Raw genomic sequence first — 27,949 nt, forward strand, 5'->3', positions numbered from 1 at the left:
CTTTACAACAAAGGGTCGACCAGCCTTTGGTCCCCTGGCAATTTAACCATTAATATGGAGGAGCAGGTTTAACTCCCCACGGCCAACAGTCATTCACTTTTAATACACATGCTGACACAAAAAAAAAAAAAAATTATCTCACTCTCCACCGACCCTCCCTCTCCTTTCTCTGCCTCGTCTTTTTAATCTACAGGCCGCTCCAGTGCCCTGAGCGACGGAGGGCTATATTCCATTTCACCTCATATTTCTCAGGTAATTACTCTGCATCAATTAATTTCAAATAAAGAAAATTACAACCAAAGCCTCATGCCAAAGCAACTCCGTACAGAGGCTCATCATGGCGCCCCATCCTTGGTGTATAAGCCTCCATTAAATGAAAGCAGCACCTCCACGGCTCGGTGAAATCACAGCTCGTGTAGGCCTACAGGCACAAGCGCCACAAAGTCAAATTTAAAACGAAGGAATTAAAAGGTGATATTAATTAGAGGATATGTTATTAATCTGCTGATGTCTAGGCAAAGGCTACGGTGACTTCACCTTTGGAGGACACTCTCACCGACCGTGCCCCCCCCCACACCCCACCCATCATTAGAATGTGGGCTCAGCATCTGGGCTGACAAGCAATGCTTTATTAGACTCAAAGACAAATATAATTCCAATGTGATGGACGACAGGCCTGAAGACGACTTGATGTGTGCACATGCGCAAACATATTTTCTCAAGTCTCACTGAAATGTAGAGTAACAGAAGGTTAATAAAGGATAGTACACCTTCTTTTTTTACTATGTATTTATAAATTAAAGCTCACACACTTCCAGAATGACACAATAAAAAAAGAGCACATCTGAATAGACAGGCCTCCGTTTATAGGTGCAATTTGCAAAGCCATTGTGATACAGTCAAGTGACTACTTTGACAGCAAGCACATTTACTGTGATTATAACTCACCACTACTTGATCTCACACAGCCTTACAATGGCTCCTATAAAATGTAGTGATGGGCATCCGAGCTGTGAAATGAATTTGATAAAGCACAGAGTGCAGTACCAGCCCTTCACATCCAGGGGGTGATAATGTACACGAGAGGGATCAGTGAAGCAGCCAATGGATTTGCCCTTCCCTTATGCCTTTTCTTTCTCCTGTCCTATGCTCTCTCTCCCTCCCTCCCTGCACACACACTGTCCCCTGTGTATCCAATCACAGGGATTCATACATTTAAGTAAATATATAAGAGAAAAGAGATGGGACCAATTTGGCTGGCTGCTGCGGAGGGTGTCAGAATGCGGATGACCTGCGCTCTAATATTATTTTTCCTCCCCAGCTCCAGCAATTTGAAAGTCAGGGACGAAAGAAGGAGGAGGGGGGGTTAGAAACGAGAGGAATTATTCATAAACCTCAATTGCTGAGGACGGCAACACCCCCCCACCCAGCCCCCCCTCCCCTCCATTATTTTTTCCCCTATATAGCAGCACCTCGAAAGCAACCCTGTCTATACATTTATGTTAAACATGTCAAATCATATTGTTGGCGGATCCTCCTAGCCTTTAAGTGTATTAACAATCACACTCGTCTTTATCCTGCCACACCTCGCGCTTCCCTCTGCCTTCCCCAGGTTTAGCCGTATTGTTAGCACCCCTCCATTTTCCTAATGCTGTGTCTGCTTGGTGAGTGTGTGTGTGTGTGTATGGGGGGGCAGGCTCAGGGGCTTGGCCTTTTTTTTTTTTAAATAAATATTTCATACCCAGCACTAGACACTATCCCTGGAATGCTTATTGTGAAGGTGACTAAATTGCAACAACTGCCAACACTATATTTATTGCTTAAATAAGTCATGATTTCTATGCAGGGGCTAATCTAGCGTCTTTCCTTCTGTCTGTCTGTCTGTCTCTCTCTGTCTGTCTTGCTTCCCTAACAGCAAATAATTACAAAGCTTTTTTTTTTCCCCTCCTTCCCTCCCTCTGTACGCGTGTGTTCGAAAGTGTCTGGCGTGTTTGAAGACAAACAAACGCAGTCTCTTAGCAGATGACACGCTTAACACATGCACATTCTACACAGGCTCTCTCATGTCTTTCTAAATACCTTTAATGAATTGTGAGGAGCACTGTCAGATGAAAAGAGAGCTATCAGATTGACAGTAGCTTTAAATAGGAAGACGTCTCTTTTCTTTTTTCTCTTTCTCTCTTTTTATTATTTATTTATTTATTTAGTTAGGGTTTTTTTTTTTTTACCTACTGCCTCCACCCCGCCCGGCCGCCTAATGCTAATGCTCTCTACCTGACAGCAACTGTCATTTGTGACGCAGCCCCGTGTTTCAACAGCCAGGTTGCGGCACATTTTTTAGTGCTTCACAAAGAAGGAGAGGAGGGGAATAAAAAAAACTTCAATAATCTTAATGACAGTGCGCCTCAGACACAGCGGCTCAAAAATCAGCCTTAAATAACAGGTTAGCCCCGGCCCTGAGCACGCCACGGTCCGAGAACACACTCTTCTGTCCCGGCACATTCTCAGACGAGGCTCCAGCAAAACAACGGCGCTTCTGTTTACTGGATGCATTCCCTGCGCTTCCTGCTCTCCTCTCACCTACCGGCGGCTGGAGGAGCCCTTCCTCTCCGCTTCTCACAGACCGCACTGCCCCTCAGTCAGGAAAAAAAGAAAAAAAAAAACAGCCTATAAATAGAGAAACCAAGGTGGAAAGAAAATAGACCTCCATTAAAGAGTACGAGTATGTGAGATTAAAACGCAGTGAGGTTTCGCACCTCCCCATCCCTCCCACACACCCCCACCCCACCTTCTTCTTCTTCCTACCCCCTTCCACCTTTCTTCAGACATCAAACAGCACCCTAGACCTGGCTCCCTAATGCACATGCTATTTTTAACTAAGTGTTTCTAATAAGCTGCTGGGAAGCCTGTGAATTTTTCATACGCAAGCACATCTTTCTTTTGTGGAAACACAGAAACACACTTATTTGGTGATTAGCGACTGACAGGGGGGAGGAAAAAGGAATTGAATATTCTTGTATCAAATTGCATGCCTTTCAGAAACCGACGCAGGGATCCTAATGTGAAGAGTCGTCTTCCCCGGCACCACAGGTATGATTGAATTATTAATCGTGCAGCTCATTTTAATGCTTTTTAAAGTGCTTTATTTTGATGTGTTAAAATATACTTTTAGCCATTTTCGAGCAGGCATGCATATCATTATCTCCCCCCATCAAAGGAGCAGTGCCACCCGTTCAAAGCGCACAAACAACTCAGCCTCATTTAAAATAAAAGTTGGGATATCAAAGACATTTTACAAAGATTTGGCTTCAAACATGGCAATGAACTTTTCTCTTCTTCTTCTTCTTCTTCTACTACTTCTCCCTCTTCTTCTTTTGCACGCTGTACTTTCTGAATAAAAAACGAAGCCCATGCAAAAGGTCTGGATTGTTTCTTTTCTAAATTTCTTTCCAACAGCTTTGGTGAAGGCAGAGATTATAGGGAATGGAGGCGTCCTCTGGAGCTTGTTGGGTGGAGAGCAGTTAAAACAGCAGCTTTCCGCCTTTTCTGCACGATACATGTCCTCAGTGTCTGCGCTTTAGTGGGGCTTGGAAAATCAAACAACTCTGCGCACATGTGGAGCGTTTCCTCGCTGTTCTGCTTGCTGTCCTGGGAGTTAACTATCCTACTTACACCGCCGCATCTTACTTATAGAGGCTTCAACAGCCAGCGTATACTGTACCTATGTGGAAACATGACTGATGCAACAACATCAAAAACATGAAAATGATACTTAGACGTCATGGTGAAATAGAAGAGGCCGGTATTGTGGTCTGTTCTTATATTGAATAAGAGTTTACTCTTGACTCACTGCCCTACGCCAGAATCTTCTGGAACATCTCCCGAGGAAGACACTTAGCGTTTACACAGGCAGCAGAAATGCAATGATCAAAAAGGGCACATCTCATAAAAATAATCTGCTTACGATCAAGGTACAGGCTTAGGATGTGGAAAAGAAACAGAACCTTCGATTTATGGCTGTTAATGTAATATAACGATTGATCATACAATTACAACCATAAGTGCATTATTAATAATAGACCATACAATATTTATAGTGGCATTCCAGGTAAACTTCCAGAGTGAGCCATAGGGCTGAAAAATGTGTTAATATTAATTACACAGTGTATTATATTAAAGTAATTGATTTAATGCTCAATATACTAGAAATATGTTGCAGAAATAGCCTCTGATACAATGGTTTATATTCAAAGAGTAGGTTTCTATGACAGTCTCCTACAGTAGGCCACATGAGCAAAGAAGCAAAGGCGCTCCAGGCCCACACTGCCATCAGTGCACATCAGCAGCTTGAGGGCCAAGCACCACAGAGCTGACTTCACACCTTCACAGGCCTTTTCCTGAAGCGCAGGCCTAGGCCCCCAGCTGCAAGCCCCTAGCGTAGCCACCGTACAGAGCTCCACTCAAACCCGAGACCTCCCTCCAGCTCAACCACCGCAAACAGGGCAAAGAAAAAAACAGATTTACTGCCTGACTTACCCCTTTACCCCATAACCACACCTCTCCGCGTAACCTGACACCTGCACCTGCCACCCCCACCACTGCCCTCCTCCTCTGCCTGAAAAATAGCCCTATCTGATAGCATTCTTCAGTGTGTGTGTGTGTGTGGTCACATGTGCTAAGACACATGGCAGTGCTGTAACTCTGCCCACAGGCCCTGCACAGCCCCGGCTTGTGTTTTTGTCACTTGACCAGATTAGCCAAAATCAGGGCTAATTTATCAGGGAATTCCAGCCAGCTAAAATCCTCCAGAGTGAGAAAGTGAAAAAGCTATTAAATTAAAAGTCTGGCTCCTGGAACTTCAGAGCCACTTTTACTTAAAGAGCTCTGAAATACTTGCTGGTAAAAAAGGTGTAATTAGTTAATGAGCAGCAACACACACATAAATGGAAGCAGGGAATAAAATTGCTTCTACAGTACTCTAGAGAGAGAGTGAAAGAGAGAGAGAGAGAGAGAGAGAGAGAGAGAGAGAGAGAGGCCAAAAAAAAAAAGCCTAAAACCCTCCTCCCTCCCATCCCTCTCTTACATGACCCCCCCCATCCCTCAATCCTCCCACCCCCAATACTCTATCTCCCCTCAACACCCCCCAAACACCACCCCCCCCTTCAGAGAGAGCTGGAACGATAGGCCTTACCTGTGCCTTTGGTGAGCTCCTTCTCCCCCCCACTCTCTCTGTCTTTGGTTTGGTCCTCCTGGTCTGTGGTGGTCTCACTGGCAGCCTCCACATCCTCACTCAGCTCTCCTGAAGGGGGAGGAGAAGAGGGGGATATGTAAATCAGCCCTCTATCAGAATTGGTGGAAGCACTTAAAGGGACGGAGCCGTTTTTTTACTATAGGAGCGCACAACAATTACACTCGCCGCTCACAGGGCTCTGAGACAAAGAGGGTGGGCTCTATCTACTCTGTCCCCACCCACGCTGCATAATTAACCTGCAGGCTTTTAATTGCATTTAATCATTTGCAGGTTTATTTTCAATTTTTGTATTTGTTTTCTTTTACTAATTAAAGCATAACTAGATTATAGTCATACTGCTATAGTTTTTATGGCTTTTTTTTTTTTAAATGACCCTCAACTCCAGGGTTATAATTCTTCATTTATGCAGGACCATGACACAAATATCTTTATGGCTTCCTCTGTTTAATATGTACATAAAACTGGAGAAAAACCGCACACATGTGGTAGAGACATACACACATTTTCCATATGCAGACGGGAAAAGTAACTGAGTGAGAGTATGTTTCAACAAAGAAGGGTTTCTCTCTCTCTCTCTCTCTCTCTCCCCCCCACCCCACTCTCTCTCTCTAGTACCTCTCACCACAGTCATAATTGCAGTCCCAAGCTGCTGTCTACCAGACTCCTCACCAATATCGGACTCGGTTCATTTCGAAAACCCAGGGTAATGCAATATATATATAAAAATCATAAATATTTAAAACCGAGCCCACAATTCATTCTATTTTGCCAAGTCAAATGCAGAAATCCCCTGTAACCATCTTAAAAGCCCTCTGTTCAATATATCAGGCCATTTAAAAGCGGCGAACTCCCAACAATGGATCTCCGATAATGCCATGTGTAAGTAAGAGAGAAGATGCTGAAAAACAGATAATAAAATGGGCATCAATCTTTTTTTATTCCTCCCCCGTGCCCCCCAGAGCCCCCTTTCCCGGGCCGTGTTTGTTTAAAAGTAGTGTGGCGAGCGCACTCGCCCCATTGATTCGACAACACTAAAGTCTGGGCCAGTCAATACACCTTATCAGTTATTACACAAGTCAGCTAATTCTCAGCAAATGTACTTAAAATGTTCTTTTGAAAATGCCCCCCCCAGCTCTCTCCAGTCTATCAGGTGGGCTATTGATGTATCGACAAGGCAACAACGGCTACTGAAATCTCCTGTTCAAATATTCATCCCCTGCGGTTAGCGCAGCCGGCACAAAGGCTGTGTGAGATCACTGCTCCACGGCTGCACTCAAACCCCAAAACTTAAAACAGTTTTTACCATCCAATAATGTTCCAGCCACTTAAAGACCAAGCGCACAACCTGAATCCCAAGCCTCAGCTCAAAAAGCCACCATATAAAGCCATTAAACTTTATGCTCCAGTGCTTCATCTGGATATGGCTTCTGCAACTGTTAAAAATGTTAAGAATCAAACACACCTTTTTCTCCTTTGCGTGAACAAGGAATGCTGTATTTCGCAAATGTTCTGGGCACAGTTCTCTCGCTGCGGCTGGCTATTACATCAAAACATAACCCAATATTTCCATCTCCTTCAGATGTGCTACAGTAGGGTATAAAGTGCCAAAAAAAAAGGTACAGAAGACTGGTTTCTGATTCGCTGAAGAAGCTTTTCCAATCAAGGACCATCCATTGTGCTGTGTTCAAGTAAAGGCTTTAGCATCCTGGTCATAAAAAGGTGTTAATCTGCGTTTTGTTCGGCTCTTTAAATTACTGATGCAGTGTGTGAGCATGGCCGGGGCAATCGTTTCCCAAAGCCCACAATCAGTGTGTGCTTTTTAAACTGGAGCGTTTCTTCTAGGCGAAAGTGTAATTAAAGATGATAAGACTAATGCTGCAACAAAGAGCCAGCCATCCTCAGGCTACAAGGTTGTGAGATTGCCTGCGCTTTGCTTCCAATACCGCATCCCTTCCTCGACGTTAACGAGACCATCCTTCTTCTCGCAGCAGAAGTGTGAAACCGACTCGCTCCTGAGCGTGACGGCCTACACGGCACTGCATTACCGGATGGAGGTCGCTAAACAGATCCGCGATGTTCTATAAACGCTGTTATTTCGCAGTCGATTTGTGTTGTTCTAAAACAAAGTGGTTCAATAGCTAACAGCTAGGCAATGGTGGCAAACTCGGGTTCGATACTCAGGTCCTCCTGATCCTCTCGCGGTCTGCGTGGAGGAAGCTTCTCCAGCTCAGTAAACGATGCCGGTATGGATTACGTTGTTAGGCCTTATTGCTCGGGGCGGTCTGATCCTGTGTTTAAACGAAGGTATTTAAGTGGAATGACTGGCTCTCCAGTAAAAGCGCACCATTTAAGCGTTCCCCAGATCCCAATAGCTTATGCTATATATATGGCCTTTATTCTTTCATAAATGTGCATGTTTCTGTTATGTTTCCAAGGCAACCGCTGATTTCGCCGCACACTGGCTGTCCTCGGCTGGTGAGGTGGGTCTAAGCCATGGGGAAGCAGCGAGCCAGCTCCAGCACAAGCCCTCGCTAACTAGCGCCTGCAGAAATCCACCTCAGCTGGGTGCAGCATTAGCATACGCTACAGAAAAAGAAGCACCCAGATTACACAATAATCCTACAGTACGATTTACACCTCTGGACGAGCTGCCTGTGAGTCTAATTCCTAACTTTTCACACAGACAAATGCTCTCTCTCTCTTTCTCTCTCTCACTGTTCTGGGAAAACCTCATCATTTTAGTCTGTTTACATATACATCGGACCAACAAGAATGACCCAGTGACTTTAAACCTTGTTATAATGAGGTACATGCTCCTATAAAGTTACCATTCTGAAAATATTCAAGTCCATTATAGATCTCACCAAACAGCAGCTGTCACCTTAACCTTCCCCAAACCAGTCCCTACTAAGGCCCTCAGTTCTCTCTCTGTCTCTCTCTTTTCTCCCCTCCCCCTCCCTCCCCCACACGCCACACCACTTCTTCATTTAGTTTTTTAATCAAGATATATGACACTCGGCTGCCGCACCTCGCCCGCTAAAGCCCCATAATATATGCAGAAATGTAGACATTTAATTCCAGCCGCGCACTACATCTTTAAGTGGCAAATGGCTGTGCCTATCCCTCATCTCATCTGCCACCGTACTACACAATGATTAAACTCGGGCCAGCCATAATTAATGAAAGGTCACAAGTGGCCTTAGAGTAAGGCCGAGAGACGGAGGGACGCACCCGCATGCAGTCACAGATTAGGACTGGAAATAGATTGGGAGGAAACACTCAGAGCTATGGCAAGCGGGTCATTCTCTAGCCCAAATCCTAGAGAAAGAAAAATGAGAAACATAAAGGACAATAGCCTGAAGGTTAGCTTTTCTAATTAATCATCCTCATTAACCCTCCTCATGGAATGATATTAAACTTCTAGCTTTAATCTAATCATGCAAGCTGAATAAACCCAGAGCAGAGGAAGAAACAGCAATGTTTTCTGTTTCAGGGGTGGGAGGAGGTGGGGTGATGGGGGGGAATAAAAAAAAAAAATACACACACACACACACACTTGATTTTACATATTAACAGGACAGGAGAATATATCCTCTGTATAAGCCCCGATAGACTTAAACCTGTGCTGGACGGGTCAGTATGAGGGAAAGACAGCAGATATATCCTCAGTAAAACCCCCAAACACACACACACACTCACACGAGAGCCTGCGCACCCACACACTCCCACTGTACCTCTATCCAGTCCCTTCTCAGGGTGTAGGGGCTTAGACAGACCTATAGGTGTCACCCTATACAAGCTGGGAAGAAGCAAGGCTTGCACACACACACACACACTTAATGGATGAAGGGAGGGTTAGAAAGGCACAGACAGATACAGTACATGGCTGGGGAGAAGAAAAAAAAAAGCAGGAGAAATATGTGAAGATGACAAAAGCAGATGCTGGGCAGGAAGTGAGCTGCTGGAGATGAGGCTCAGAAGACAGTGCGATTACCTTCAGATGAGGCCCAGCAGCCTTCAGCCTTTTCCCCAGAAGAACGGTGATTACACACATACTAATCACACTGACAGGCACAAACCGCCAAATAAATAATACATGCTACCCACTGCTCTGCTCTTCCCAACCATCGGTGGCTCGACTCAGCAACCAGGCGCGTGTTCTCAGGCAAGAACACATCATCTGCTTCTATTGGAGACTCTCAGAACTTCAGAAAAGCTGGTGAAATGAGTGTGTGCTAAAAAAGGATCCGTACCTGAAACGTGCACCAGTCTTCCACCAGCTCTCTGAGGCTGTCTCCATCTTGGCCTGGCCATGTTTTCCCTCTCACCTCAACCCTTCTTTCCCCCTCACCTCATCCCTTCTTTCTGCCTCTGTCTCGCCTCCTGGGCCAGCGTGAAGAAGCTCTGGGAGTCTGGAGTCTGAGTGGTGCCTCTCGTTCCTCTCATTAGGATTATCGTGGCGCTAGTTATCATTTGAACCAGGTGTCACCATGCACTTCACTGTAATTCTGTGGAGCTTGACCACCTCCCACTCCCTCTCTCTGTTTTTTTTTTTTTTAATTTAACCCCTCTTCTACTTCTCCCTCTCTTTTATTCAGTGTCCTGCTCCGGACAGCTTCCTTTTTCTTTAAGGCCGTGCTGTCGGATAAAAAAGCAATCGTATTTCACACCTCACAGACTCTATCTCTCTCGCCTATTTCTACCTTCTTTTTTTCTTCTTTTTTTTGGGTGGGGGGGGGGGGGGGGTTGAAAGGGGAGGGATCTTTATCCCCCCCCAACCCTTTCACAACCCCCCCCCTTCAAACCCCTATCCGCTTCTGCACCCCTTTCCCCCGTATCAAAGCTGGCCTGACTCCGGACCGGCCGCTGGAAAATGAAAGTGACAGAAGGGGTCCGTGGGACAATGGAGCACAGGGCCCCATGCTGGGGGATTTCATGCATTTGGCCGCTCCTCATATCAGCACCTCTGTGGCCCATCCGCATGACCGCCCCCCCGCCCCCCTCCCTCCATACACACACAAACACACTGACACGAATACACACAAACACAGACCTTGCACAGGACCCTCTTGAAACCATAACACACAGAATAACACTCGTCTGAGCGTAGTGTAGTCAAGTTCCTGTCCGATGTCCAGGGGCCGTCCAGGAACCAGGCAAAGCAAACCACAGCCTACAACTATGAGCAGAGTGGACAGCGCCACCACTTCAAATACATTACCACGCAATACACACTTATACGGTGGATCTTTATGTTTTAAACCGCTCCTCACACCGTCACATCACTTTGACAAAGGGCCCGACTCGAGCGTGGTTTACATTCAGTGTTGGAACACACTCTTCACACAATAAATAAATGCAACAGCATGTGATTCACAAAAAAGATTTTTAAAATGACTGAGAGTTACTTTAAGGAACTGTTTCTTTTACAGCGTGGATGTGAATAAAACTTAGACCTTTCCTTAGAAGGCTGCAGTCGTGATAAAACAAGAGAAAGTCAGTTTATCGCTGCTTCGAAAAAAATAGTCCATAATCACAACTGCAAAAAACATATGTAAATCATTTACCCGCAAAAATATTTACGCTGTGCTCCGGTGCTGATTGTAAATGGAAGCGAAAGGGGGTTCATGCGCAGAACAGTGTGTGGTGCACATTGGGTAAAGCCCTCTGCCACCATAAACACAGCGCATGAGTCACGCGCAGAGACTTCAACGTCACAGAGCAACAACACAGTCCACATGCTGACCATACTGTCTAACAACACACACACACACACACACACACCCCTCCCACTTCATCTCTTACACATATACACTCCCCTACAACCATTACGACTTCCCATGTGCTCTCTCTCTCTCTCTCTCTCTCTCTCTCTCTCTCTCTCTCTCTCTCTCTCTCTCTCTCTCTCTCTCCTCTCCAGCACCTAATCTTTCCTCTACACACACAAACACACACACACACACACAAAGAGCAAGGAAATAAGACTACCTTCCTGGTCCTGAGAGCTGCGTTGTGTGCTGGATTTCTGAGCCGGCTCGAAGAAGCCATGCGGCTCTCTCCCAACTGGCCCTAGCGTGACCCCTGCATCTAAATGTGAATGAATACTTTGTGTCTCTGCAGGGCTGCAGGCAGGAGGAGGGGAGGAGGAGGAGGAGGCAGGAGGCGCATAGAGGAGGAGAGACAGAAGCAGGAGGAGGGAGAGCCAAAAGACAGCAGGGTGGATGAGTGGGGAAGGGGTTGCGGAGGTGGAGGGGGAGGGGGGGGGTCAGGAGGAGGAAGGGGTAGGAGGCTAATAAGTAAAAAACTTTAAACAGCAAGTTAATCACAAACAGCAGGGAAAGCTCACGCTGCCCTAGAACAATCTGGCCCCTCCCCCTGCTGCCATATTCACCAACCCTAGCCCTAGGAGCGGAGGAAAAAAAATCTCAAACCCCCCTTAACCCCCCTCAGCCCAGTGCAACACTTAATTTGATCCCTCAAGCCTTTCAAAGTCACTGGCCATTTCAGCAGCCAGCTCGGATCACGCGCACACGCAATTTGTTCTAGCCGTTCCTATTAAGCTCATTTGCATATCGCCGTAACCAAGCAATGCATCTCAGAGATGGTAACTTTACAGAGAACAAAAATAAAATGTCTGTACCATCTGTTAATATTTATTTAGGGACATTTGTCATAATGTTGTGTATAAGGGTAGGTAAAGGTTGGTGTTTTGATGTGGTTTGATCATAAACACTAATATCTTCTCTGTTCTATTATGCTTTTCCTTTTTTATTTATATGATTATTTATTACTATTTTATATATTGTAGAAATAAACGGATGGTTGGAAAACATCCAAAATTCCTCTGAATTAACTGGAATTAAAACAATACAGCTTCGCACATTCCTTCCGCTGTTAAGTTACCAAGTTTCTGAAACATAAAATTATGCTCCGGCAGAGACACTCTCCTCTATTTCTTCAGTGCTAGCTACGTCTTTGGACCCTGCCTCGTGAATACAGCATCTCCAGGGCTGTTCAAGTCCAGTGTGCTCATCAGCTTCTGCTTCAACCGCAAGAACAGAATCGTAGCACTAACGCAAGACTATTATATTCTGAAAATATATGTTTCCTACAACAAAGGGACGGGTTATAATAGCACAGATTTAACAGAGTGAACTCTATTACAGGAAACATTAAGCTAATTAAGTGTATTAAGTCTGGAATCATGAAATTACGGCTTACGTTCAGTCTCACGCTCTTTCACAGCTGCTTCATGACTAATATCTGCTGCCCTGATAACAGGCCCTGTCCCGAGACATCGCTCAAAAGACCACCCCCTCCAACTTCTAATTAATAAATCATAACAAATTACTGTCATTACCAAAGTTATAAGTGGAGAGGTTGCTAACTATGGAGAAATGGGTTAGCGACAGAACACTAGACTCCTCCCTTTGGCCCAGCTACCATATGAGTATACACACACACACACACACACGCCGGCACACACATGCACACAAACACAAGAGGGCCATTAGGTTATGTTTGCCAGAAGCCTTCCAAACACAACACACACATTAGCAGCATTTTGTGCGGCTGTGCTTTTCACTGTCCTGCTCTGTGCTCTCATGCCTGGAGGACATATCTCTGGACAAAGGGATGGACCAGATGGACCCTGCTACTATTACCCACCATGCATTGCCCTCACATGGTCATCCTCCATTTCAGAACCAATGCACTGCAAAAGTTACCTGAGAAATATCACATAGCGCTCTTGTTAGCTTTTTTGTGTCATTTTTTGTCTATTAGGTTTTCCTGCCTCTCTCTCTCTCTCTCTCTCTCTCTCTCTCTCTCTCTCTCTCTCTCTCTCTCTCTCTCATACACATCACTGACTTCGCCTCTTTCTAGATATTAAGTAAATGGGGGAAGGAAGGGAAGGATAAAAGGGGAACAGAAGGAGGGGTTGGGGGGTGGTGGGGGAGCATCAACGTTGTCATGAAGGGCAATCACATCAAGTCTGAAATATTCACCAGTGGCTTGGAAAATACGATGGTACAGTTGTGACAGCCGAATGAGCTCCATCCCCCTTCTTCACAGCCACCCCCCCACACCCCAACCCCCCCTGAGAGGTGGAAGCATGCTAGAGCTCTAAATATGTAGAATCCGGAAAGAGTGTGTATTGATTTCTCATTTGAAAAAAAAAATGACATAAAAAACATATAACCTGAAACTGTCACAGCTCTTTTGTTCATAGCTCATTTCTCCCTGCGTTTAGCTTCGGACACACAACTGCCTTTAATCAGCAGGTAGAGCATGTCTAGTCAGGCTTCACACAAACACACAAACAAGCCGAAATAGACAGCACACCCAGGTGCTTATGTAGAATATATAAAACAAGGTCCTCAACACATAATCAACAACAGCACGCTGTAATGTTGAGTTTCCCTGTTAAAATGTTCCGTTACTGAGTTAGAATTACATAACTGTAGCTAAACTAGACCGACTGGAGTTGGCTAATGTACTATTGCAAATACATGTCTAAAGAATTAGACTTAATCTGTGTGGAATAATGGCTTATAATCTGTTTATTAACGGTCATTCATTACGTTGTAATCACATTAAAATCACTAATAATCATTTATAACGCACAGAGAGAAAAGGCAAGTGACGTGTTATTTGCCAAATAGTGAGCCCACATCCAACACTTAAACCTCAGATCTTGCAGAATACCGACCTTACTTTGTGTTTTCCGTCAGTCGACATTAAGCCTGTCAGCTTTAGCACATATTTGTGAATTACTTTAACCATTTAACCACCGAGTTTAATCACTTAATCACTGATAGAAAGTCTGATGATTATGTGGTTTGTACCTGAACTTAATTCACATTCTCTTAGCTTATTCTTTCCCATGTCACTTTCAGTGTGTTATCAGACGTGTACACCATTAGACAAATGATAAAAATGATTATTATTATTAACATTTAATGTGTTTACAACCTAATTTTTAAAAAATAATTTCCAAATCTTTATAAATGTAGTCTTACTTCAAAAGTGGTACCGCTTTATCTTTCATACCCTGCCACACAAATATGATTTAGAATGAGTAACATGAACATTTGCTTCTTAAATCTCTCATTCGATTCAACAGAACTGGTGCCAGTGTTGTAGAAAGCTTGTTCAGCCTGGCATTAGTAACTACTAAAGAGCACATCAGTGGGCAGGGCATGAACGGGTCAGTTGAGACACAATCGTATTTAAGCTGAGAATCCATACTGCGGTGAAAACACTCTGCATCTCTAGCTTTAGTGACCTCCATTGATCTGCAGGCATCACGGCTTCTGATTGATAAGTACGAGTAGAAAAGTTAAGACTCGTGGAGCGGGCAGGTGTGCACGTATAAGGCCGAGGCTGTCCATTAATGGCTCCTTATCTGTTTACATTTCAGGCCGTACAGTGGGCCGTCTGAAAAAGATCCCCCCGTCTGTCGATTTATCGAGTGCAGGTATTTGCATATCTTTGTAGTGCATCCATCTGGCTGTGGAGCGCTCACTGGAGGTGTTAGCTCAGAAAATCAATGTGGCCATGGCTGAATGTATGTAGTGTGTACGAGTGGGTTAGTCTCTGTGTGTGTGTGTTCTGCCCATTGGTCCCATGAGGCAAACCCAAACCGAGTCCCTGTTCTGTGAAATAAACACACACTCACACACACATACACACACTCCCCATGGCGCTGACCCTCGCTGTGCCCGGCATTGGTGCGGTCAGTTATGCTCCCGCCCTGCTGCCTGCTTGTTTATGAGAGCGCGCTGGCAGATAAAACAGAATTTCCAGGGGTTATGAATATCAGATTGGTTAATCAATTTCATTTTAAGGAATCTAAGACAGGAGCTGGTATTGATGTGTTTGCGAGCCGATGTTCACTCAAACCTGCAAGTGCACAGCATCCCTCCTTGTAAGCGCTTTAGAGGCGGATGGTTATAAACACATATCTCCAACCTATCACAACTCACCATACATAAAAAATGCAGTTTACTTTGAAACGATATAATGTTTATATACGTCCTGTACGATTATGTACTTTAAAATGATTTATATTTTGCGTATCGCTAGTGTTAAATATCGCCACTGTCCAATTAAAAACAAGCATCTTCATCTTCGTCCATTTTTAGTTTACTACATCATTTGAACGCAGCAGCTGTCCTTCACCTTGTGTGAAAGTTTCATGATGCTCCAAAATGACTTGGGATGAAATCTTTTTACACTCACTTCCACTGAAAGTTCAGAAAGTTTATTCCTTCTCTTGTAAAGTTTTGATTGGACAGCGATGATATCTCATCGTCTCATTAGTCTGGTTGTTGCTCTGCATACTTTGCTAGGCCCTTATCACCCTGGTCTGCTACACTCAGGAACCCTACAAAAGCCGTTTGAATTGGCTGGTAGACCATCCTCAGTGTGGTATGAATGGTATGAATGGATCAGACACAGCAGGGCTGCTCGAGTTTTTAAAGCCCTCAGTGTAACTGCTGGACTGAGAATTGTCCATCAACCAGGGGATGATCAACACAAACTGTGCAGCGACAGATGAGCTATGGTCTCCGACTTTACATCTACAACGTGGACCAATGAGGAAGGTGTGTCTGTGAGTGGACACCGTTGTTTAAAACTCCAGCATCACTGCTGTGTCGGAACCAATCGTACCAGCGCAACACTAACACGCCACCATCACGTCAGTGTCACTGCAGCGCCGCAGAATTATACACAACCTAAATCATACCTGCTCTGCTGTGGCCGAGCGAGGGTCCTGACCAGTGAAGAACAGAGAGAATGGGTGCAGCAACAGGATGGACTATAGTCTGTGATGGTGGGTGGAGCTGAATGTAGAAACAAGGCTGTCATTTTAAAGTCCTGGCTGATCAGTGTATGTTTAAAAAGTCTGAACCTTCACCTCCAATCACAAAGGATTTGAAGTTTGGAGAAATATCAAACTTAGATTTTATGAAAAGCACTTACAACCCGAGTATCGCTTTCTTGATCCCAACACTGCAGGTTTCGTACAAATGTAAAATGCAAAACAAACACACAAACAAGAAACAACAAGAGCCGCTCAGAGCTCTCAAACCGGAGCCACAAATCACAGCAGCACCTTGCGTCCACAAGCAGCAATCTGACCACGATACGCAGCGTGGCAAAGTGGCCTCAGTGAAAAGCTTCCTCCTGCACACGCAGCCCATCATTACAGTTCCACCCCTGGCTGCCGCTAATAGCAATCCACTACGGAAATCCAATGATTACATTGTGCAGGCACTCTAAAGCGTCCTCGCCAGCGCCACCAGTTATTGAAAAAAAAAAAAAAAAAGAAAAGAAAAAAAAGTGGGGTGGCTCGCTCTCAGGGAACTTTCTAATACAAATCAAAACCCTCGCTGCTCTCTTTCCCCATTTGTCTTTTCTTTCTGGCCCTCTTTGCATAACCCATCCATTACTTTCACATGAAATATGAAAAGGCAATATCCTCGCCCTGTTTGTATTGAAGCGTAATGCGATTGTGTTGTCATTTATAGGAAATAATCGCAAACCTCTCTTTCATTTTCCAGTTCAAATAACCATGAAAAATTAGCCTGCAATGTCAGGGGGAACAACAAAGGGACACGCTTAGACTATCGCACCAACACTGCGCTTGACATTTCTCCTTAATAGGAAAAAAAAAAAAAAACGGTGGTTGTTTCTATCTTTTTCTTTTCAAAAAACCCTCTCTCATTGTTAATTAAAAAAAAAGAAAGAAAGTTCTGCAATTTGATCTGGATAAACCTGCCCTCTCACTTCCTCTGTTGTGGCAGGGGCTTGCTTGGGATGACGGAGAGTAGTAATTAAGTGGGTTTAGGGGCGGGTGGGGGGTGGCAGGGAGTAGGGGTCACTCTAAACCCCCTCCTCTCACATGATTACACATACTCTTTACCAAGAGGAAGCATCTTCATGCTCTTCTGTTAATGTCCTCCATCACACTGGGACTGTAGTCTCCGTGGCTACCGTCCGGCAGTGCTGATAAATAATTCAGAGGCCATCAGATGCCCTAGGTACATGGCAATCGCCCCCGAAACACCCCAGAATCCCATTCTTAGAGCATCTCCAATGGAATTACCACACTACTCAGAACAGCTGAGGAACAACGAATATGTGTAGGGGCTTTTTAGAGAATCATGTGTCCAAGCCAAGAGACATTCAGAAATCTTTGTCTAAACACGCACTGCTCCCGTCTTTCCGAGGATCCCGGCCTCTGGAAAAGCTCCCGGCTACAGATCTGCTGCCTATCTACAGAGATATACAAACTAGTAGTAATTGGATTGCTAGCCGTGGAAGGTCCATAATGAGGCTTAATAGACATGCGTTGTTTCTCCGCAGTAATTATGCACAACATGATCAAGGCCTATCTCTGTTTTCTGATGTAATTACTATAGATGTGTTTATCTGGCTAACAATTAATATTTGTTTATTTGCACAAGAATATGTCCCAGTATCTATATGCGCTCTGACAGCCATCCTGAAAACGCTGCACTCCAGAGCTCATGCCAAATGAACAGACAAGCCAATTTTTTCATAATTAAAATCTTCATCGCTGCTCTCCCTCATTTCCATTACAGGCTTGCAGAGCACATTTAATCGAGGAAATGATGTGGTAAAATGTACAAACACAGCAAGGGCAATTTTAAAGGCTTTAGATAATCTAGCATTCAAGCCCTCCATAGGAAGAGGCCGCCGTAAGATTCCCACTCCAGAACATTTGAACAGAAATAGACACACACAAATGAAGTTGCGAAGGGTAAAAGCTTGTTTTGTGTTGTGTTGTGAGGTTGTTTAGGGCTTAAACTGCCCTGACAGCCCTACGATTTCTCCAGTCTTGAATTATGTTTGTCACGTCTCAAACAAATGAGGTGGTTAGAAAAAAAAAGCAAAAAGCAAAATGCGAACGCGACAAAACGCCATTCAGAAGCATCTCCACTTCTACGTGTGCTATATTTTTCTACGCTTTGCAAATTTACATATTTCTAAAGGAGGATTATAGTTTGTGATGCATATAATGAGATTTCCTCTCAAAAAAAGCTAATGAAAAAGAGTCATCTCGTGCAATTAGCTGGAGCTTATTTATTCTCTCCTTGTAATGTATTAATTCATTATCGCATAATTCCACCATTATTTATTTATTTGATTATGCACACACCTTAAAGCCTTAATTACAATAGGGACTGGGGAGCCGGAGGAAGAGATGCAACGCTCCAACTCATCTATCAGTCGATCTAGTTATCCATTTAATCTCAATAGTATATCCATCCAATCTCTTATCAGCGTGCACTAATCTCAATCTAATCAGTTTACCAATTTGCTGTATGGAGGCCAGCTCATTGGAGGGGAAGAGACTGAAAAATGCTCTTCGAAGAAGATAATCCTGTCAGTGGAGGCAGAATTTGGCCTTGATTTTCCCTGAGGCTCTTTCTCGGGCCTTCACTCCATCTTTTCCTTCTTCTCTTCCTCCCTTTTCACCTGCTACAAGTCAGACTGCACTTCATTGACCAGTGTGGCTACTGCATTCCCTCCCATCCAGCAGTGGGAGCAATCAGTGTCAAGTAAGCACACTTCAATCCTTTTCATTTCACACGCTTTTAACTACAGTGCCATGTAAGAGACTTCATTTGGAGCCGAGTTAGCATAAAACACCAGCGCTTCTGCAAACACTTGCAGATGTAATTATCTCTTAGGGCACTTTCCACTGCATGGTACCTACTCTACTCTACTTGACTCTGCTCATTTTATTTCTTCCTTTTCCATTAGGAAAATGTGGTATTTGGAACTGGGGGCTTTTTAGTACCTGCTCGATTGTGGTTCCGAGTGAGCCAAGGAGGGGCTAAAACGTGACGTGTAAACCGGAGAGCTGGACGGTGCAACAAAACACAACACTGATCTGTCTGAACTGATGCTGTGTTCAGTCTCAAAGAACAACAATAACAACACCTGATTACACCGCAAGTAAAAAAGGCTTAATGTTACCACTGCCACTGCCTCCAGTGACTTTCAAAGTTTCTTGTGACATCATTTCGTAAAAGGGTGCTGTGGTAGTGTGAAATGAACCAGGCACCAGGTCACAAAAAGCGAGTAGAGCCGAGTAGAGTAGGCATCTCAAAGTGGAAAAACACCATTAGTCTTTGTTTGGCTTCAGTCTTTGAGTGATTCTGGTACTTGGGTCCTAAACAGTCACACTGCAGCTTTAAATAACTGTCTGAATTAGACAGGACCTGAAAATAAATGGTCATTTTGGTAAAAGAGGTGTGTGAAGGTGTACACGATCTTTTAAAGACCCTCCATTTAATGTAAAGCTCCAGAAGGAATCTTCAATACTTAACATCTTAAAAATGTCCTTAATACTCATATCTAAACACTAGGAATAATACAAAGAACAAACCTGTTTCTATTTTGGCAACCCCCTAAGATCCTTCTTGTCGCACCTTTGTTGATTGAAAGTGTGTAACAAAAGTGTGCTGTTATTAAAGCTGAATTCACTGAACCTAATTTGAATAGCTGATAATTAGGCATTTCATCACGGCAATGATTTCATCTGTCATGATGTTTTTGTTCTTGGTAATGGTCTAAGAATTGGACACATTTTACTTTATTCTTGGGCTATATTTGGATTCTGCTCAAAAATATCAAACCCAAGAAAGCTCACATACGTCTCCACTCAGCTGAGTTAACTCTAGACTCCCTGCTCGTGTTCCATAAGTCAGTCCTGAAAAGACAAGTGCATGGTGTGGGGCAGGGTTTGAGCGACACACTGTGACGTGCTCCCACTGAGGGGAAACCGTAGTCGAGTTCCAGCTCTTGACTCTCTCTCGGCTAGTTGACTTTGGCTTGGCGCGAGGGGAGAAAGAGAGGGAGAGAAAGAGAGAGGCGTGAGCGATCGCACCACCGCTGCCAGGACATGCAGCAGCTGCCTTAAAATAACGGGGAGTGAAAATACCCCCCCTCACCAGCCCTGCTCGTGCTGGATTTACCCCACCACATAAAAGCCTAGAGCCGCCCGCTGCTCCGCTGTCCATCAATAGGTCACAGAGCCCATTCCATCAGCACATACTTAAAAAACACTTCAACTGTGAGCCAAAGCTTTAGGTTAAATACACCAGGAGTAAAGCAGGCTAAACTTGTTCTTTAAAAGGCTGACCAAATACGCCAAGCCTTAACAAAAACCAAAACAAAACTCTGATGTCATGGTCCAGATTTGGCGAGGGGTAAACTGGCGGGGGGCTTTGGGAGGTGGAACTGTAGCCTGTACCTTTCCGCACTGTGTCAGGACAGAGTTTGGGAAAGAAGATCAAAGGCGGAGGCCCGTCAGCCAATCAGCGAAGGCCGCTAAATAGCCTTATTAATTTATGCAGTGTGAGGGGAATGCACTATCACATAATTTAATATTACTCTCCGAGTTTCAGAGGAAACTGTTAGGCTAATGGGCTCAGGAGCACATCAGCAGCATTTTGTGGAATGAAAGGTTAGGCAGAGTATGCATGTGTATGTGTGTGTGCGCTTGTGCATTTGTGTATATGCGTGTGAGCATGTTCTGTTGTGCTGACTGTGCAGAAGCATGCATGGAAATGAGAGGGTGAGAGAGTGAGCGAAAGAGAGAGAAGCAGAGAGTGCTTTTTAGTCATTGGCCTCTCTTGGGGAGGCCTAGGATTAATAATCGTACGGCCCCTTTGAGACCACTGCTGGGCCCAAATTGGCTCCACAGTTTCTCTACCAGCAACAAACAGGCCGCTGCACCAGTGGGCATGCGGTGGGCCTGCGCGCAGCTTTATTTGCCGAGCTTTTTGGTTTCCACCGCCGCTGTTGTTGTTATTGTTGTTGCTGCTGCTGTAGTCGTCGGCTGCGGAGGCCGGGAGAGGAGAAAGGCTTCTCTCTAATTAGCCAGAGGTCCGTCTCAGCGAGACGGCCGATGCAGGTAGCGCGCATTAATTATTCATCCCCCAGGTAAACATTGGGGGCGGCCGTGCCTGATGAGGGGACTGAAAAAAAATGAGCCGGGTGAAGACACTAACTAACGCGGGCCTCTCCCCAAGGGGGGGCGCTGCGAGGAAAACAAACAGAAGGGGCTTAGACACCCAAGAATCCTCGCCAAGCTCACCTTAAACAAAACAACAACAGCTCCTCTAGGAAAGAGGGGTATAAACTAAGCATGGCTTTCTTAGGGGGAATCCCATTTCTTAATTTTACACCTACCCCTTGTTTTCAAGTGTTATCTTAGAAGCTACCTAGAAGTGTAGTGCTTAAAATCTTCCAGAGATAACCCTCCAGTGCACTTCAGTGGCATTCTGCAGAGCTTCTGGACTTTAGCGTAGTTACATTTAGGGCATTTTGCCTTCAAAAGCATTCCACAACCATGTATTATCATCTACTCCTACCTCTTTGTGATATGAAACTGATTATTTACTATCGTTCTGCTCAAAATTCCCAGTTCCACCTTAAATTAGAATGTAACTGCCTTGCCGTTTAAGGTGGAACTGGAAATTCCAAGACATAGGCAAAATACTAGTGATGTTTTATGCTTGTTATAAAGTAAAAGGATATAATGTTTTGAAACTACACCGGTTATCCTAGTTTTAATAAGAAAATACTGATATTTGTGGTTTTCTATTTCTTTGGTCGCTTGCGCCTCCATCATGCCGGTGATTCACAAGACATTCATAGCCTTTCCTTTGAAGTGTCCCTCTGAAAAATTTTCAAGCAGTGTAAAGCCCTCCCCCTTGGTCCTACCCGACTTTCCCAACAAAAATTGAAACACCCTACCCAGAGGCCAAACGGAGGGGTAGGGCTAAGTGGTAGGGCTAAGGGGTGAAACAGGATTCAACACACCCCACCATCCACTAAAGTCCAAAACATGCTTGGATTTTGGTGCCCCCTGCTGTATCTGAATCAGGACTTGACTTGAAGACTGAACCTCTCTTCTGTCTGTCTGTCTGTCTGCTTCGCTCTCTCCTCTCTCTTTCTCCAGTAGCCCCAGCTCTGGCAGTCAGGCCTGGAGCGGCAGCCTCATGAGGAGGCTGTGATAAGAATTCATTTCTCCCAATTATGGGCTCTTGTCCACTGCCTCAGTTCATCAGTTCAGTGCAGCCAAGTCAATGAAAGGCTCTGTAATGAAGCAATCAGATGCAGCCTGGCTCCCGGGGCCCTGCACTCGGCTCCCCACTCCCTGAGCAAGGCTCCCCGCACGGGCACTGCTGATGGGGTATGTGTGTGTGTGTGTGTGTGTGTGTGTGTGTGTGTGTGTGTGTGTGTGTGTTTTGTAAAGGGAAGGAGGGGTTTGGTCTGAGAGCAGCTGAACAGTGGCATTAATTCATGGCTTTGCTCTTATAGACCCAAGGATAAGCTGCTCTCCTATAGGCTTCGACCCTAGATCCAGTGTCTCTGGAGTGCTGTGAGAAGTTGGAGGATGCCCTATGGTTGGAATACCGAGGTGGATCTGCTGCTAAACCGTACCGAGGGGTCTCTCTAACTCTCCCACCTGTGGCGACGAGACTATTGGAGAAGTTTAAGGCCGCAAGAACGTTTTACCCATCTTTATTCCTTGGCTTCTTGTTTTTTCCCTTTTCCCTTCCCTCAGTTTCATTTGTTGCATCCCATCCCTTTTCCACCTCCACCGCTTATGTCCCTGTCCAACATGTGGAAGGCATTACAGGGAGTCTGGGAGAGGAATGCATGTGTTGAATCCTAATCCGGGCCTTAAAGTGCCGGAATCAGCTCCGCTTTTGTCTAGTAATGCCGTGAATGTTCCACCTAAATTAAAAAAGGGCCCGTCTGATCAGTCTAATATTGCGCTCTTCTTCTCACGAGATGAAGCGAGTCAAGGTTATTGTGCTGTGCTGCCTGTTTCAGAAAGCACACACACACACAGACACACACAAAAAAGAGGCACACACTGAGACACTCGCGCCATTAGTTTGTTTTCATTAAGTTCAAGGTTCAAGGCTGTGCTGAACATGCGCTCCATTTTCCTGCATTATTTAAATAGTGCTATTCGCCAATAATCTTTTCCTGTGGCAAATACAATATACAACGATAATAATACTGCACTAATTCGTAAACTCTCTACGGCTACGACGCTACAATATCGTGGAGCTGCAGGTCTTACTTGCAAGGCAAGGTTCCTGAAAAAATAAGAGAAGGGCAAGAAAAAAGACAATATCTATATATTTACTGCCACAACAGAATTCAAAAAGCTAGCCAGCACTATAGACTTCAACATCCCATCAAAATAATGTTTAACAGAGAACATGCCTAAGGTCTGAATCCACACAGCACGAATCCAAACAGTTTAAAAGATAAATAAATATATAAAAATGAATTCAACCTAATAATAAAGTGTATCACAAACTTTCACATGCACAGGAATTAATAAACGTGGACGTTCACGTCGGATCAAAACTGAGTGGGTTTTCCATCCACCATTTTGTCCATTAGCAAATTATAAAAATGAGTGTGAATGCAAACTGAATGGAAAAGGCCCAAAATTTGCAAAAACACCCAAATATCGCAAAAAGACAGAACATGGCTAACGCTGAAATACGAAAAGAAGTGATGGAAAAGTGTTTTTTGAACAAACAATGATCTCTCAGCTGGTTTGTCACTACTGCAAACGTGGCACAGTACGCGAAAGCTGTGAACTGTTTGGGTGACACCCCGGCTCGAGATTCCCTACAGAGTCTGTATTAAAGCCTGCAAGGCGTGCTCAATCTGGAGAGAGCGTCTGCAAAAGACAATATTGGTGGATGAAACGTAGATGGATCAATTCCAGCCCGAGTCCACGTCCTGTCACTGAAAACTGGGCACTCACTTCTCTTCCCTCCGCTGCCCCTGCCTCCCTACCTCCCTCCTCCAGCTGCCAGCTCGGGGTTAGGCCGCTGAAGCCCCTGCGGCTGGATTCCACCTGACAAGAGCTCCTTAACGAGCGGCAGTCATTAACCTCCGGAGCAGGCAGCTGCCACGTGACGAGGAGCGCCCGGCCTGCTGCAGAAGGGCCCTATTGATCCCGCATACTTGGTGCCTTCCTGGATGTTTATAATCAATATGCAAATGGCCCGCGGCATCGATTCAATATTAATTTTCAATTAGGGAACCCTCTGGGGTCCTGCCGGGGTCAATACGCTACCATTCAGAGCGCAGGCTGGAGCAAGTTGCAGGCATTGACGTTCCTCTACCACCAAGACAACTTACTTACTGTTTATTTAGCTTGGCCCCGCTGTAAGCACTCATTAGGACTATGGGTTTCAGCCAGAGAGATGGATGGAGCTCTTTTCTCTCTTCCTCCGTCTTTCCTGCTCCCTTTCCTGGCTCGTCTCTGATGGTCTTTCGCAACGATTTCCATGCCTTTCCAGGCCGTTTCTTTGCTTGCCCTAATTTCTCCTCTCGTTCGGGTCCAGGGGTAAAGAGTTTCCGAGGTGTACGAGGCTGTCATCCGATACGGGATCTATTCATGGAGGACTTCATTTATCTGTCATTTGACATGTGCAAGAGAGTCAGGCGCTCACTTTCTGTCCCCTGGTAGCCCATAAATATGCAAGAATTCAGGCATTTTACACCCCTCTCGTAATCGTGCGCAGGCCTCACAACAGCAAAACAAATACATAATTAAGGATGACCTCCATAATTTATGAAACACAATTACACAGCCTGCCCCATCATCCTGCCTGTTCGCACATTCGCTTAAAGCGCACAAATTCATTACGAGTAAAAGGGAGCTTGCACCAGAACGGCAAATAAACCAGGGTTACAGCCAATTCGGAAAAGCGCTTTTTCCTCTGTGTCTCCTGTTTACAAGCCCCTCTCAATCCTGATTTACCCAAACAGTCATTTACTCCAGTGATTTACCAAAACGTACCATTTTTAGGGCTCAAACCCCTTCTCTCTGAGAAAAGACTGTTCACTTACTTCTTTCTCCACATCTGTCAAGAAGGGAAGAGGGTGGTGGTGGTGGAGGTGGGGGTTTAAGAGAAAAAAAAATGTCCTCTGTTCAAATGGTGTTGTCTGATAAGCGAGGTAATGGATTCCAGGCAGGCCTGGTCCTGCTCTTCAATGTGAAAACAATAGTATTGATTTATAAGCGTGTTGTATTTCCTGTACAGTCTGGGTGTCTATCAGAGGCCATTTGATGGAGTGCTTGGGCTTGTCACTCTGTTCTCGGCCTCCACTCCAGCTTTATAAAGAGCTGAGTCTACACAGCTGTGGCCCAGGAGACACCGAGAGGGGAAAAGAGAGGGGGAGGAAGAGCGAGAAGGAGTGAAAAAAGATAGGCGACGTTATCCAAATCATACCCATCACCCAACATGCTGGGCAGGTGAGAGGTGATGTCATAACAGTGGAACGCAAAACGCATTAAGCACTGAAACCGAATCCCTGGGAGGGTATAGACATACCCTGTTCATGGGCCAACATCACGGCACGGAGAGGAAGCCACAACAGTCACTGAGGACTGGTTACGCTCTTCAGTGGAGAAATAAGGAAGGACGAGAGTGTAGAGCTGCCTAGGAAAAAACTAAACTGAAGTTTTAGCTGAAGTTTATCTAGTCTAAGTTTGTATTCACCGAATAAATTATGACAGAAACTCATGTGTTACTCAAACTGTTTTTTTGTAGCACTTTCGGTTTGTGTATACTTTCATGAAGTTAGCGTCCTCCCCAATATGGAGTGAGTTCCACCATAAGTAATAACTACAGCAAAAATAAGTCCACAATCTCCTTACATGTTTTAAACTACAGAGTTTTCTCAGAGGTCCAAATACCTCCAAATACTGCTTCTCGTAATTTAATGAGCGACGCACAGGGCCACATTCTTTATTTTCCCATTTACAGAGTTAGGGATATGAAGAATTTCCAGCACCCAAACTGATCAGAGAGCTAGCAAATGGTGAGGAAATATCCTCAGAAATGTATTAAGTGTTTTTGATGAAAGTCGTGAACATCACCTTTAACACACAGTGAATAAATAAGAGAGATTATGCATTTAAAATGTTCACTTTCCGACTAAAACCATTCACTAATGCGAACCCAGCCTCAGCTTTAAGCTGTAGAATGTCCTACAATGACCATCACCGCTTTCGTCCCCATGCAAAAAAAAATTTACATTTAAGTCAACACAGTGATCCACGGCCCCCGCCACGCAGCCTGCTCTAATCAAAGAGCTCGGCCTTGTTCGGAACAGGGAGGGGATAGGAAGGGAGATAAAATGGTCAGGGCCGCTCGCTGTGCTCGCCAGCCGATGCAGTACCCACTCTAATTGGTTTAGGGATAACATTAATTACCACATTGCTCATTAATGGATGAAGCCTTTATTGGTTCCATTGATCAGCAGGACTTGTTAGCCATCATCCTAAGCAATGGTGGATGTAACAAGCTTACATATTGGCATATCAATTAATGCAATCAATTCCTGCCTAGCAGCTGCCAGTCCCCCCTCGCTGGCCCACTGCTCTTCCCCACGCTGCCCCCATCATTCCTCCGGACACACCAGACAACAGACTGATGTCATCCAACACTTTAATGAGAGGCCTTCTAATTCCTGCTTTAAACGGAGGTCCAGGCTCATACGCCTAAAAGATTTAATCAAGAGAGAGAGAGGCAGAGGGAGGGAGAGAGTGGACGAGACAGAGGGAGAACGAATAAGAGACTCTGGTTTGTATTGAAGTCTTGGCTATGTCACGCTCCGGTGTTAGTCTCCAAAAGTCAAGAACTAGTGTCAGCTTTAACTTTGCTTAAGAAACAGATGGCTGAGAGAGAGAGAGAAAGAGAGAGAGAGCAGAAACAGTGCACAGAAGTATGTCTGACAGACAGACAAGGCACTCAAATCAGTTTCTGCTGGAGGAAATTCTACACACCAATTCCAGATTTGAACGAGACTCTTCACAAACTTCAACAGGATTAAGTCCATGCTATACCGTACCAAATGGCACATCCCTTAGCCACACCACACGGCTTGCAGCCACACACAGCCAAGTCCGTCCCACACTTTTCAAAGTTCGCCCTCCTGGTTTTCTAATTGAGATCAATGCCGCATTTTAAGACGCATTGATTAGCACTTAGAAATCCTCTCTTTGCCACAGTGTGTTACGCACGGAAGGCTGAATTAAACCTTACACATGCACACACACAAAAAAAGTCCCACTAAATGGCAGCGGAGGCGTGTGAGTGTTTGGGCCCCAGAACCAAGACTACCACGGGGCCGTGATAAGTCAAAGCGTACCATGACAAAGTGGAGGGATTTAACGTCGGGCCCGGAGCACTTCATTTGCTTAATAACAGATCATTTGGTGAAGAGCAGGGGCCGTGACGACGGGGATATCAGCCTCGGAAGACGGCTTGTGCACAGCAATCCCATTTGAAGACAACACCTTGCGCAAGCTCATCCGCCGCCACGTCTAAGACGATAAGCGTGGGTGACGGCCTATATTAGCTTGATGCCGTGTGTAAACTTCGTGTTTTGCCTGCGCTCGACCCCAAAATAGGCACAAAAGTGCTTTAGTCTGGAGGGGAAGTAAGGGCATGACAGTACACTATTAAAAATAAAGGTACCAAAAAAGACTACTTTGGAATGAACAGAAAAACCACTAGAGAAAAACTAAAACATTTTAAAGAAGTGTAATGAATGATGTGACGGTAAATGCCCATCCAAAAAACGTAGGGAAATTCAATACTA

General features: G+C 44.9%; 1 protein-coding gene across 2 annotated transcripts in view; it reads right to left on the reverse strand.

Moving 5' to 3' along the window:
• zfhx3b (zinc finger homeobox 3b) overlaps positions 1–27,949 on the reverse strand; it is a 185,327-nt gene that overhangs the window by 24,676 nt on the left and 132,702 nt on the right. For both annotated transcript variants that reach the window (XM_066647152.1, XM_066647151.1), the window contains exon 5: positions 5,192–5,299. In XM_066647152.1, the coding sequence (XP_066503249.1) occupies positions 5,192–5,299 (108 nt within the window). The remainder of the gene's footprint in view (positions 1–5,191; positions 5,300–27,949) is intronic.

Source organism: Hoplias malabaricus, chromosome 16 (genome assembly GCF_029633855.1).
Source record: "Hoplias malabaricus isolate fHopMal1 chromosome 16, fHopMal1.hap1, whole genome shotgun sequence".
Lineage (NCBI taxonomy): Eukaryota > Metazoa > Chordata > Actinopteri > Characiformes > Erythrinidae > Hoplias > Hoplias malabaricus.